Here is a 14071-nt window from a genome sequence, read left to right on the forward strand (position 1 = left end):
TTCCAACCAAATCAAAGTTCTGTGAAGTGGCTACAGATATTGTTTATTAATATTAGTCACATTCTTATCCTGCCCTTTTCCCAAGGAGCTCAGGGCACTGTACATGAAATTATTCCATTTTTATCTCTGCAGATTAGAGCGTGATTTGCTTAAGGTTATCCTGCTTAAGGAAATTTGAACACAGAGCTCCATGGTCCACCCTATCTGCTCCATGACGTAAGTCCTGCACACTTCCACAAAACAACATTTTAGCAGGATCCTTTGAGAAAAGCCCCAACAGCTTCAAACACAGTTCACATGGAGCTCTTTCAAACAGTGAGACAAGAGATGGTACAAAGCTACATCTGTAGTTTCGTGTGCTATGGTTCCTGTCCAATAATATGAAGTAGTTTGGAGACAATATGCATGGGATAGCTGTGGATTTTGGGAAGGAAGCATGCATACAACAGGCTTTGATGGCTATGGGTGATGTTTCAGAGTTTCAGCACTAGGGTTAACATAAGAACATAAGAACAGCCCCACTGGATCAGGCCATAGGCCCATCTAGTCCAGCTTCCTGTATCTCACAGCGGCCCACCAAATGCCCCAGGGAGCACACCAGATAACAAGAGACCTCATCCTGGTGCCCTCCCCTACATCTGGCATTCTGACTTAACCCATTTCCAAAATCAGGAGGTTGCGCATACACATCATGGCTTGTACCCCGTAATGGATTTTTCCTCCAGAAACTTGTCCAATCCCCTTTTAAAGGCATCTAGGCTAGACGCCAGCACCACATCCTGTGGCAAGGAGTTCCACAGACCGACCACACGCTGAGTAAAGAAATATTTTCTTTTGTCTGTCCTAACCCGCCCAACACTCAATTTTAGTGGATGTCCCCTGGTTCTGGTATTATGTGAGAACCAGGTTCCATTATGCTGAGTTGCTGGAACTTGTATTCTGGTGGCACAGCATGTTTTAATGCAGTCACAAAAGTCGACATGCCATTCCACACAGCCAGGCAACTGCCTCGTGTGACTGTAACAGCAGCCCCAGGAAAAACGCTAGTAAGACAGCATGGGGGTTGGGTAGAGATAAGGTGTAAAGGCAGGAAAGAGGGCTGGATATGTGGCAGCCGCGCTGCAAATATCCTACCCCCCTTCCCAGTTTCTATCCTCCTTCCCAGGTCCACCCAGACTTGCGCAAGCAAAATCACTGGCACAAATCTGAGCAGACCCATTCAACGCAGCAGAGGTTTACTTTCAGGCAAAGGGAAAAAGTTCCCTTAACCGGAGGGGAGCTCTGGGATGCCGCCCCCCTTCCCAGCAGGAAGTCTTCCCTTACACCCTGCTTTCTTTAATATGTAACAAGTAGGGTAGCTCTCAAACTTTTCAGTTTTTTATGAAACAACTGCCAGTCATTTGACTAGTGCAAGTTATCACTTTCTCAAGGCTTATGTTTCCATTGCATCTAAGTAGGAACTGATATCTGAAATTTTGTTTCTAGGCACTTTAATCTGTTGGTATATATTTTTGTGTATGCAACAGTTAACATTTTGAAATTTGGGGGAAATCAATGTTCACCGCTTTGTGAACTTTTAGTTGAAAAGCGGTATATAAATACTGTTAATATAATTATATATGTGACTAATTTTATCCTAAATGAGATTGACAGCAATCACTAGCATATATCCAAAGCTGGAGAAATTTATATCTATCTTTAGACATTCTCAACATTGATCAAAGATCACCTGCATTTGTATGTCATTGTTGAGAAATCATAATGCTTTGATCATTCACCATAACTGGTACATAACAAAAATTAAAAAAAAATGTTTATTATGAAGCAACTGTAAAGATGGCTTTGAACCAGTAGAACTTAAGGCTGCAGTCCTCTCCTGTTAGGTTAGCTGAAAATCCCACTGATGTCTAACTTCTGATTCTCACACTGTTGGGCATAAATCTAGAGCAACAGATTTAGGCAGAGTTGAAACATCATCCCCAAGGAGGGGAAGCCACTGGAAAACACGAACAATGTTAACTGTCTAAATATAGATACCGATGTTGCAAAAACAATGGCTCAGAGAAAAACTAAAAACAAAAATTGAACTATAGGTAAAAGGCTCTTTGCACGCATGAATGAAATCGCACACCTCTTCTGCCATGGCTGGAGAAGCACAGAGAGGAAAGGGGAAATAGTTTGAAGGACACTGATTTCAAGGACATACAAAGAAAAGACAAATTCCTGTTACATTTTAAGGCCACTGCATAAACAGCATCACAAATTGCAGTGGAGTACCAGGGAGGGGGGATCAGCAGGTGCAAATGCACCCAGGTAGCACAGCCATACCATCCCAGGCAATGCCCACACTTGCTGCTTCTCCACCTGGAGGCATTCCGAGGGCTGGACAGGCCTCACACAGTCACCCTGACCCTCAGAACACCTTCTAAGGCCTTCTTGGGACCTTAAAATATCACAACTGGATTTGGGGCGAAAACCAGAAGTGATGTTTTAAGATTGTTCAAGCTTCAGAGAGGCCATGTGCTGCCTCTCCAGTCCTCAGAAGACCTCCAGAAGTGGGGGGGGCGGAGCCTGAGGTGGCTGAGTAACCGTGTTTTTCTGAGCTCCTGGAAAGCTTTTGGAAAGTACACTATTTCTTCCCAGAATCACGGGTCTGATGAGATTCGAGGATCAGTGATCAGGAGAGGCCTTGATTCTACAGATGGTGTACGGTTTCAGAGAAGAAGGATCCAGCCAGGGACTGTTTTTTCTCCAAGGGAATCCAGCCATCGATGTCGGTGATGGTGAGGATTCAATGTTGAAATTAAGCTGAAGGCTCCAAGCAGGGAAGGAAGTTGAAAGAAGCAGGTGAGTGTTGTTCCGTTCTGTGTGTCTGGCATTAATTGACTAATTGACTGCCTGATTAAGCTTTTGCCTGAGAGAAGGAGAAGGAGGGGCCCCACCTGGGAGAAGAGGAAGGAGGGGGAGGCTTTCTCTGCTTATTTGTTTGTTGATGTGAGAAGAAGCTTTAAGATCTGCCGAGCTTCTTATGGAAATATGAGTGCATAACTCTAACTTTATAAATCTAAAATTTGTTGGATTACAAATTAACCATCTTGGAATACAATTATTGTTGTGGCATGTTCAGTTTCGTTTTCCTGTGGAGAGCTTGTGGAATGCCTGTGGAGAGAGGCTGGAGACCTGCATTTTTTTTGTTTTGCAAAAGTGGTTGTTTACATTCCTTTGATTATCGCTTGGGAAAGAATGCGGTTGACATAGAAACAAATATAAATAACAGAAATAAGATATAAACAACAGAAATAAGAACATCAGGGACATCTGGGGACTAAAAAAGACACTACATGGACAAGAACAGGACTTGACAAGTGAAGAAGAAAGAAGATATTAGAAGGAAGAAAAAGGATGACAGGAAAAGGAGAGAAAGTTAGGAGCTCTTGGGAAAACTAACACAAGAGGAACTGAAAGGGAAAGAATGGAAGCAGATAATACAAGACAATACAGAGAAATTAGTGGCGATGGGACAGCAACATACAAATCAATATCTGCAGGTTCAAGCTAGTTTGGATGCATTAATTACACAACAAAATGATCTTAGTGTGTTTACATATATGTTTATATATTTAGTCATGAGGATATATTAACTTTGGATGTTATAGATAGAGAAATGATATATGTAATTATTAGGATATTAAAAGTTGTTGGAATTTAGTATGTTAGATATTGGATTATGATATTAATTTTGTGAGGATTTTATATGCTAGATATTGGAAAGACACGAAGATTCCAATGAAAGATGAATTAATAGAGAAAATAATGAATGTGGTGGAAATGGACAGATTTTTAGAGAGCTTGGATCAACAGTGAAACAGATATAGATTGAATAATGAAAATTATTTTATGTTTAGTTGAAAATAAAGTTGTAGAAGTATAAGATAGGGCATTTAGATGAATGTATTACATATATGATATATTATATGATAGATAAATGATAACGTAGAAGAGGAACTGGATTAGGAAATATGTAATGATTTATTAGTTATAGTGATGTATGATATCTTGCACCCTCTAATATTGTGTTTATGTCTTGTATGTATTGTATTAGGTGTTATGTGTGTTTGTTATTTTGTTTTTGGAAAAATTAAAAAATAATAACAAAAAAAAGACTTCCAGAAGTCATGCAACTGGGGGAGATGGCACTTCCAGGCTCGATCTGGGGTGGCACAGTGACGAGGATTGCTGTCAAACTGAAAAGGCTCTGCATCTATTCTTTTGTAAACGAAGATTCCCTTGATCCCATGAGCTGCAGCTGATGACCATAACAGAACCATGATAGTGGTTCATCCACTATCATCTAGCAACTGTAAATACTGGAAACTTAACATCAAATGAAAGCATGGACCTCTACTTCTGAATGGATTCTTTGCATGAATGTTATCAGAATAAATTCCATTCTACTCCAGTGGCGTAGCTAATGATCATGTAGCCCGGTGCCAAGCTCAAAATGTTGCCCCAGAAGTGATGTCACAACCAGAAGTGATGTCACGTCTGGGCTTTTAAAATGAGAAAATTGGGAGGAACCCACCTCCTCCCCCCAGCAGCTTGCCACCCACTTCCTCTGCTGCCTTCCTCCAGTCAATGGCATAGCTATGGCATCTATCTGCTACCGTGGTCAAAGAAGACTTGTAGCCCCCCCCCCCAACAAAATTAAATTAAATTAAGTGAATAAATATAAAGTGTGCCCCTGATCGATTAGAGACACTGTGCTGGGGTGAAGAGGGATGGTTATTCTCTCCCTGCTATACATAAGAAGAGCACCACTTGAAGAATTGCACAGTTGTGTTTTCATTTTCTGGTTAACTGGCCGTAACTTTTGATAGAATACAGATATTCCAATGCATTCTGAATTAAATTACCTTTCAAATGATATATAACATGATGATATTATTCATACATACCAAGATTTTCACAATTTTGGTCACTAGTGTCAAGCTCAGCTTGTTGCCCCCCTAAAGCTTGATGCCCGGTGCAGCTGCTACCCCCTGCACCCCCTTAGCTACACCACTGTTCTACTCTTCTTAAAAGTTCTTCACTGGGAGCCCAATCCTATCCAACATTCCAGTGCTGTTGCACCCATGCCAATAGAATGTGCACTGCATCCTGCGGTGGGGAGGGGGTCATGGAGACCTTCCAGGTGCTGTGTTGTGGATGCATCAGTGCTAGAAAGTTGGATAGGATTTGGCCCTGAGTCCACTACTGAAGGTTGTAGAACAGGGGTGCCCAAACCACAGCCCTTGGGCCACTTGCAGCCCTCCAGGACTCTCAATGCGGCCCTCAGGGAGCCCCCAGTCTCCAATGAGTCTCTGGTCCTCCAGAGATTTGTTGGAGCCCGCACTGGCCTGACACAGCTACTCTCAGTGTGAGGGTGACTGTTTGAAGTCTTGCATGAGCTGTGGGATGAGGGCTTTCTCCACTGCTTGATGTTTCACATCTGTGATGCAGTAGTGGCAGCAAAGGAAAGGCCAGCCTTGCTTTGTGCAAGGCCTTTTATAGGTATTGTGCTATTGCAAGACCTTCATTCATTCATATAAGTTCATCTTTAATATACTCATTTATGTAAACTTATGTAAATTTATTCAAATTTTAAATGTAAATTAATTCTATTTTTCCCCCTGACACAGTGTCAGAGAGATGAAGGGGCCCTCCTGCCAAAAACTTTGAACACCCCTGCTCTAGAATACAGAAAAATCTAGAATACTATAGAGGTCTTCGTACACTAGAAAGCAGAGCAAAACACAACATTTGATAGCTTCACATTTGATAGCTTCACCTTGTGGAGAAAAAGTGAGAAATTTACCATGGTATACACATAACGTGACAGCAATGTGGAAATTAAGGCACTTCTGTTGAACTTTTACAGAAGTACCTAAACTGCTTTCACATGAAAAATGGTATGCAACCTCTGACTCCATGACTGGCTAAGGATGCAATTGTATGCACACTTACTTGGGAGTAAGTTCCACTGAATTTAATGGAACTTACTTATGTGTAGACATGCATAAGATTGCACAGATACAGCCCACTCCTATTCAGGTCTACTCAGAAATAAATCTCACTGTATTCAATGAGGCCTACTCCCAAGAAAGTGTTCATAGGATTGGAACCTTAGGCTATGATCCTATGCACATTTACCTGGGAGTAAGCTTAGTTGAATTGATTTACATGCATAAGATTGGGCTGTTTGCACAAATCTTCAGATAATTAAACGTTTGCATTAAGCGTTTGCACAAACCTTCAGATAATTAAACAAGGGATTGAAAATAAAACTGCCAATATCATTATGCCATTATACAAACCAATAGTATAATCCAGGGGTGCCCAAACCCTGGCCCTGGGGCCATTTGTGGCCCTTGGGGACTCCCAAGCCAGCCCTCAGGGAGTCCCCCGTCTCCAATGAGCTTTTGGCCCACCGGAGACTTGCTGGAGCCCGCGCTGGCCTGATGCAACTGCTCTCAGTATGATAGCCAACTGTTCACCCTCTCATGTAAGCTGTGGGACAAGGGCTCCCTCCACTGCTTGCTGTTTTATGTCTGTGATGCAGCAGCAAAGGAAAGGCTGGCCTTGCTTTTGCAAGGCCTTTGATAGACCTTGAGCTATTGCAAGACCGTCATTCATTCATATAAATTCCATTTCTAATATATTCATTTATGCAAATGTATTCAAATTTGAAATGTAAATTTTTTCCCAGCCCCCGACACAGTGTCAGAGAGATGATGTGGCCCTCTTGCCAAAAAGCTTGGGCACCCCTGGTATAATCCAAAGGACATCCAGTATACAAGTATCTTGTGTGCTCCCTGAGACATCTGGTGGGCCACTGTGATATACAGGAAGCTGAACCAGATAAACCTGTGGCCCGATCCAGCAGGGCTCTTCTTATGAAGAGTACGTACATATCTAGAAAAACAACGTACTGTGCAATTTAAGCTGCAACCCTATTCACACTACCTGGGAGTAAGCCTCATTGACTCTAATGGGACTTGTTTCACAGTAGACACACACAGAATTGGACTCTCAATATTCTAAATATGTGTTTTGTCTCCTCTAAGTATATTTCCCTCTGATCTCCTATAGCAGAACCATGTTATCTTGGAATTTGCCTGATATAGAGCCTTCCATAAAAGCACAAAATATGGAAAGTTCTCCTGAAGAGGAAAGCCTGATTGTGCACACTTTTATAAACTTACAGAGCATTCCCAACATTCAGCTGAGCCAGCACAAGTCTCAAGTTCTGGTTCCTGAGTATTGCAAATGTGCTGTAAAACATGTTCACAGAGACTTGGCAGCAAGTTAAGCCAGCGCACAGACATGTGCTGGCTTGCCGGAGATGAATCCAGCCTGGAGATGGTGTTTGTGCCAGCCTGAGCAGGACAGTGCAGGGGGTGGGACAGGGTGACAAGAGGGTGGAACAGGGGCATTTCTGGGTGGAAGAAAGATGGGGGAGGGTGGAACAGTGGGCAAACCAAGCCCAGGAAGGGGGTGGGACCAGCCTGGGCAACTTGGGTCAGATCCTTTTGCCCCTCCCAACCAGGCTGGTGTTACACCGGGCTGCTTGGATCTGCACCAGCTATTTCACTGGTACAGATCCACACAGGCCCATAGGGGTGGCTGGCACATGACATAGTATAAGGGTACATAAATCCCTTTACTCCAAGTTGTGCTGCAGCCCACACCTACCTTGCACTGCATACAGCGCAGGCAACTTGGCCTGCCTGTTCAGCGCAAGTTAGGATTCTGGCCTTACTGTGTTAGCTTATAGACCTTTATCTGTGAGATGGCAAGCTGAACCATCAGAAATTCCCTCTTCTACACAATTGTTAAAGATCCAGGAGCCCTAAAGTTGAAACCCCTGGCTTATATAGAAATGCATTACAATTTGTAAATGAAGAATTCCCACAAAGTACTGGAAATACTGGATAACTGGAAATTTTTGACATGTCCATCCATTCAGTAGAAACAACAGTTGAGCGTAGGTTTTTGCCTCAACGTGTTTTCCATCTAACAACAATATGACATTGTATGACCTGTGATGATTGCATGTTGTGTAGTCTGAAAAGACAGGCACTTACCATGCTCATCCATCAAGAGGTTATCAGGCTTTATGTCCCTAAAATAAAAGTGAGAAAGAATAGGAAAATATATTAGCAGAGAAGAACGTCAATGATACAACTGCAAAACCTACAGCATAATCATATATCGTTTAAATTACACCCAAACTGTTCTTGATAAGCTGACAGCATTTCTGCGACATGCTACCCAGTTACCAATATTTAAGAATCAGTAAAATGAATAAAAACAACAGCAAGGCCCAATCCGTGCTAGAGACAGATTCAATTAATACCTGTCCTTTACATTTTTTTAATGGAAAGCGGACATTGCTTCTTTGATCTACTATAACTTGGCATAACCTAACCTACCATACCTGCAAAGAACTTCCACAGTATACACTTTACTGAAGACAAAGCTTACTGCTATATTCTCTGTCAGCAACATCTCCTCCTCCCCCCTTCCTTTTCCTCCCCCCATCACTGAGCTTGTTGAAGAATTCTATGAAACTCAAAACCTTGCGAACTGCTTTCCTGTTTTCAGATACAGTAGCATTAGTAAAGTCATATACAAGTCCAGCCTTCGTATATGCAGATTCGGGACCTGCAGTTTTAACTAACCACAGATTCCAAACTTGCGACGGAGACCAGACCTGAGCTCCCAAATGTGACCGGAGGTGTCCTTATATTGCACTAGTAAATTACAGGGATTAGAATTTTTACTTTGGGTCAATGCAAAAGCTACTAACCTCATGAGGAAGCTGCTGAAAAATGCTCCCACATGGTAACAAGCCACGCAGTGAGTGTGGCACAATTCAGCCAATTGTGTGGAATGTTTCTATACCAGCTGCCTGTCACCAGATAAGAACAGCAATGGCACAGAGATGTTCTAACCAATTGAGTTGACTCATGAAAAGCTTAATGCAAATATTACCTACCCATACACCCTCTCATTAAAGGTTACTATGACCAGGCTTCAGGGCTTGCAGGGTATATTAGTATAATAGTATAATATTAGTATAATAGTATATTAAGGGCGCAATCCTAACCCCTTATGTCAATGTTTTCCAGCACTGACATAAGGGCAATGCAGCTCTGAGGTACGGGAACAAACATTCCCTTACTTTGAGGAGGCCTCCATAAGTGACAACCAACTGCAGGATGCAGCACATGTCCCATTGGCACCACTATGCCAGTGCTGGAAAGCACTGACATAAGGGGTTAGGATTGTGCCCTTAATGGCATATCCCACAATAAACACTAACATCAGAATGGAGAAATCTTTCTGTTCTATTAAAATACAAACTCTGGTACTGGGACAAAAAGGTGCAGGATAATTAAAACTCATTCGTGCACTGCAGCATTTTTGTTTCAGTAGGGGACAAGTTCAGGTCAAGTTCATTCTTAATACAAGCAATTTTTTAAAAATCACGAAGAAAAAAATATATTGAGAAATATTAAGCTAAAATGTACTGGGCAATATTCAGCTTTGGAAAGACCATATCACAGAGATAAAATGTAATTCCAAAGGGTACTGTAAAACCATATGAGAAACAAGCTCCCAAATGCAACCGTAGATGTTCTTATTGTATTGTATTGGCAACCTTCAGTCTCGAAAGACTATGGTATCGCGCTCTGAAAGATAAGATGTTCTTATATTGCACTAGTAAATCACAGGGATTAGAATTTTTACTTTGGGTCTATGCAACCACCTTGATTTTCATACTTTTTCATATGTACACATTTCTAAAGAAAATATGGTTCAGTAAGAGGGGAAAAGGCAGGATTTAGAACTCTAGTCTTGAATAAACCCTGAAGAATGGTGTGATTATTGTGGATACTAACCACAATGCCTATCTGGGAAAATGGGAATGGGTTTGAGAAATTACTATGTCCAGTTAAACGTAAGCTATGCAAAATACCACCAAAGTTGTACTATATTCAGTGGAACTGGCTTGAAGATTGTTGGCATCCTTCAGTCTTGGAAGACTATGGTGTCACGCTCTGAATGGTGGTTCTGGAACAGAGTGTCCTCTCCAGTGCGCGAAGCCTGGGTAAAGTAGGTATGGAGGACAGGCTGTTACCCATGCAGCAAATCCCCCCTCTCCACGTCGCTGAAATGGTCCAATGGAAAGGCAAAGGCCAATACGGTTGGTTCCAGCGGTGTCGCAGGAGTTGCCAGAACGTGACTGTGTTCAGCCATGAACTGCTTCAGGGACTCCGGCTCCGGATTTTGCCTCGAGGTTGACTCCTGAAGCCTTTTCCATAACTGGATGTAGCCACAAGGCAGTGGAGGTTTGGGATCAGAGTTTTCCTTCTCTCAGATAAGCATGAATCAAAAGGATGGAAAGCACAATACCATAAAAACTGTTTAATCATTCTAACAGGGCAGTTAAAGGGCCTTAAGGCCCTAAATAAAAGAATACTGATAATAAACTCCAAGACATTTTGTACATTATAGATTGCAATAAAATACTAAGAGCACGCTTTCCTTCTCTTTTCGGTTTTCCGTGGTTTCATAACTATACTGTAGTTTTCAATAGAAAGTCCTTTCCTACAGAAAGTTCTTCATTCTCAATAGGATATCTTAATTTCAAAGCATTTTCAGGAAATGAAAGACAATTGCACCAATTTCTTTTCTTGAACAAATGCAGAAGGAAATATAACTTCCATTGGCTTTCACTGTTCAAGCTACTTGCCTTCACACGTCCAACTTCTTTAACCCAAAGCAAAGGACCCTTGGGGAAGCATTCAGGACATGCTTAGTCCACTGAAGATACTTTGACAATAATGGATAAAAAGCTTCTCTTGTGTAAGGTGCAATTGCAGGAAGAATGTAACGGCAAGAAAGCTCTATTTTTGAACGTATTGATTGGCCTACACCAGGCCTCCTTCATGGTAACAAAATCAAGAGTAGAGGAAGCTAATCTGCGTTCTCACAAAAATGTCTTTTATGTTTCTTTTAACTTAGAAGTTTTTGTGACATATGCCACCAAGTAGATCTTGGAAAACTAACAGCCTGACCCCAAAGATCCGCTCTAGATGCTACAGCACAAAAGCAGAAAGGTTCAACAAAGAGAAACAAGCATTTTCAATCCATTTTATCATCAATTCAGAATGGGGAAAAAATTATGATGGCCAAAAGTAAATGTCTCATTAACTATGCAACCTTTAGGCTGGTGATGGAAGATGTTTTAATTCCCAGATATTTGGAAGTGGTATGATAGAGCCACCACTATGTGTCTTGGATATATTAGCTTTTTTCTTTATCATTATAAACCCTGGACAAATACATGATTATCTGCTGCTTCACACCAAAATTCTTACAGAAATCTTTGGCAGAGTGGGTAGTGATAGCTGCATTGTCGGCAAAGAGGAAGTCACACAGACTAGATGCCTTCTGTTGCAGTTCTAAAGGCCTGCTTCAGCAGGACAGCGAAGAAAATCCCAAACAAGGTTGGCGCAAGAACACAGCCCTGCTTCACGCCGCTTCGGATGTCAAAGGGGTCTGATGTGGAGCCATTGAAGACAACAGTGCCCTTCATGTCCTTGTGGAAGGATCTGATGATGCTGAGGAGCCTGGGTGGACATCCGATCTTGGGGAGAATCTTGAAGAGGCCGTCCCTGCTGACCAGGTCGAAAGCCTTCGTGAGATCTATGAAGGCTATAAAGAGTGGCTGTCGTTGTTCCCTGCATTTCTCCTGCAGTTGTCTAAGGGAGAATACCATATCAGTGGTGGACCTGTTGGCTCGGAATCCACACTGCGATTCTGGATAGACGTTCTCCACAAGTACCTGGAGCCTCTTTAGTGCAACTTGGGCAAACAGCTTTCACTGCCAAAGATCTCTGCCAAAAGATCTGCCACTCTGCCAAAGATCTCCAGCAGCTCATGGATCGTTTTAGCAAGGCCTGCCAAGATTTTGGACTGACAATCAGCCTGAAGAAAACACAGGTCATGGTTCAGGATGTGTACTCACCTCCCTGCATTATCATTCATTGAACTGGAGGTTGTCCATGACTTTGTGTACCTTGGCTCAACTATCTCCGACACTCTTTCTCTCGATACCGAGCTAAACAAGGGTATCGGTAAAGCAGCTACCACGTTTTCCAGACTCACAAAGAGAGTCTGGTCCAACAAGAAGCTGACGGAACATACCAAGATCCAGGTCTACAGAGCTTGCGTCCTGAGTACACTTCTGTACTGCAGCGAGTCATGGACTCTTCGCTCACAACAGGAGAGGAAACTGAATGCTTTCCACATGCGCTGCCTCCGATGCATCCTCGGCATCACCTGGCAGGACAAAGTTCCAAACAACACAGTCCTGGAACGAGCTGGAATCCCTAGCATGTATGCACTGCTGAAACAGAGACGCCTGCGTTGGCTCAGTCATGTTGTGAGAATGGATGATGGCCGGATCCCAAAGGATCTCCTCTATGGAGAACTCGTGCAAGGAAAGCGCCCTACAGGTAGACCACAGCTGCGATACATCTGCAATAGGGATCTGAAGGCCTTAGGAGTGGACCTCAACAGGTGGGAAACTCTGGCCTCTGAGCGTTCTGCTTGGAGGCAGGCTGTGCAGCATGGCCTTTCCCAGTTTGAAGAGACACTTGGCCAACAGTCTGAGGCAAAGAGGCAAAGAAGGAAGGCCCATAGCCAGGGAGACAGGCCAGGGACAGACTGCACTTGCTCCCGGTGTGGAAGGGATTGTCACTCCCGAATCGGCCTTTTCAGCCACACTAGACGCTGTTCCAGAACCACCATTCAGAGCGCGATACCATAGTCTCTCGAGACTGAAGGTTGCCAACAGAGATCTTACAGAAATGTGTCACATTCACTTAACAGCAACAAATGGTTTTGTTTGGGGGTTGTTGTTTTTCAGTAAGTACCCAATAAGCAAAGATTGCTCTGTCACACCAAGTTTAGTGCTCTGAAAACTAATGTCTGTCTCTAGTCTCAAAGGTCACATTTACCCTTTTCAGAGAGGCTCCCACAGAACGTTGTGTTCTTTTCTTACTATTTCTTTCATTTATACCTTTCCTTTCAACAGTAACTGCAAAGCAGCTTACATGACACCGAACAACAATAAGAAATATAAAAAGCAATAGAAAATTCTGCCAGTAAAAGTTTCCCCCTCACCCCTTATTAGTGAAAGAGAAGCAGTATAATCAACTAAAAAGAAATATGAAAAAAGAAAAAAATTATACACACTCTCTCACTCTTCCCTCGTTATCTGTATATTGACTCTTAAGGATTTTCACTTATCCATTTTGAGCATATTAAGAGCATTCCTCTTTAACCATAACAGGATTTTCAATATTAGGTCCAGGAACAATGAAGGGAAAGAAAGGATCAAGTTCCGTGTGGAGGCAAGATCTACCTTCCATTTTATACAATGGGTATGCCCTCTCTCTGCTTTGACCTCTGGTGACAAAGAAGGTCAATTTTTTCATCTTAGTGGTGAGCTGGTTTCATGTAAATTCCGTGTGTGTGTGTGTGTGTGTGTGTGTGTGTGTGTGTCCCTTTAGCAGACGATGTTCAGTTTTTGCTCCTCCAACACTCTAGTCTGCGGTTCTTCTTTCCCCCACATTTCCATTTTGTCCCTTCTTCCTTTCCCATCCAGGAAGGGGAGGAGAAGTATCAACAGATGCAAGCAGCCTACTGCCTAAGATGACTGCTTCCGTTGGCCTCACTGGTGGTCCCTTAGCAACTTTTTTGATAAGGGAACAAAAGGACAGAACGAAATCCAGACTGCACAGAATCAGGGGTTGGGGTCTGAAGATTTCATTAAGGGCCATCTGCTTCCTCCTTAATAATCCTAACACCCTTTGCCTCTTGTTGTTTACATGTCCTCTCTGCTAGCATCTGGGAGCCACAGCGTAATCATGGACACGGATGGTCTCAAGATTATGAGGCAAAAAAAGGTATTTTGAGGCAACTTGTGACCATTTTGGTATACCTCATAATGACCAGA

General features: G+C 42.6%; 1 protein-coding gene across 1 annotated transcript in view; it reads right to left on the bottom strand.

Annotated features, from left to right (window-relative positions):
• The window catches only part of STK32A (serine/threonine kinase 32A), a 98829-nt gene that overhangs the window by 33043 nt on the left and 51715 nt on the right, over nucleotides 1-14071 (bottom strand). The window contains exon 6 of the mRNA XM_066617345.1: nucleotides 8124-8161. Coding sequence (XP_066473442.1) covers nucleotides 8124-8161 — 38 coding nt within the window. The remainder of the gene's footprint in view (nucleotides 1-8123; nucleotides 8162-14071) is intronic.

Source organism: Tiliqua scincoides, chromosome 2, assembly GCF_035046505.1.
Source record: "Tiliqua scincoides isolate rTilSci1 chromosome 2, rTilSci1.hap2, whole genome shotgun sequence".
Classification (NCBI taxonomy): domain Eukaryota; kingdom Metazoa; phylum Chordata; class Lepidosauria; order Squamata; family Scincidae; genus Tiliqua; species Tiliqua scincoides.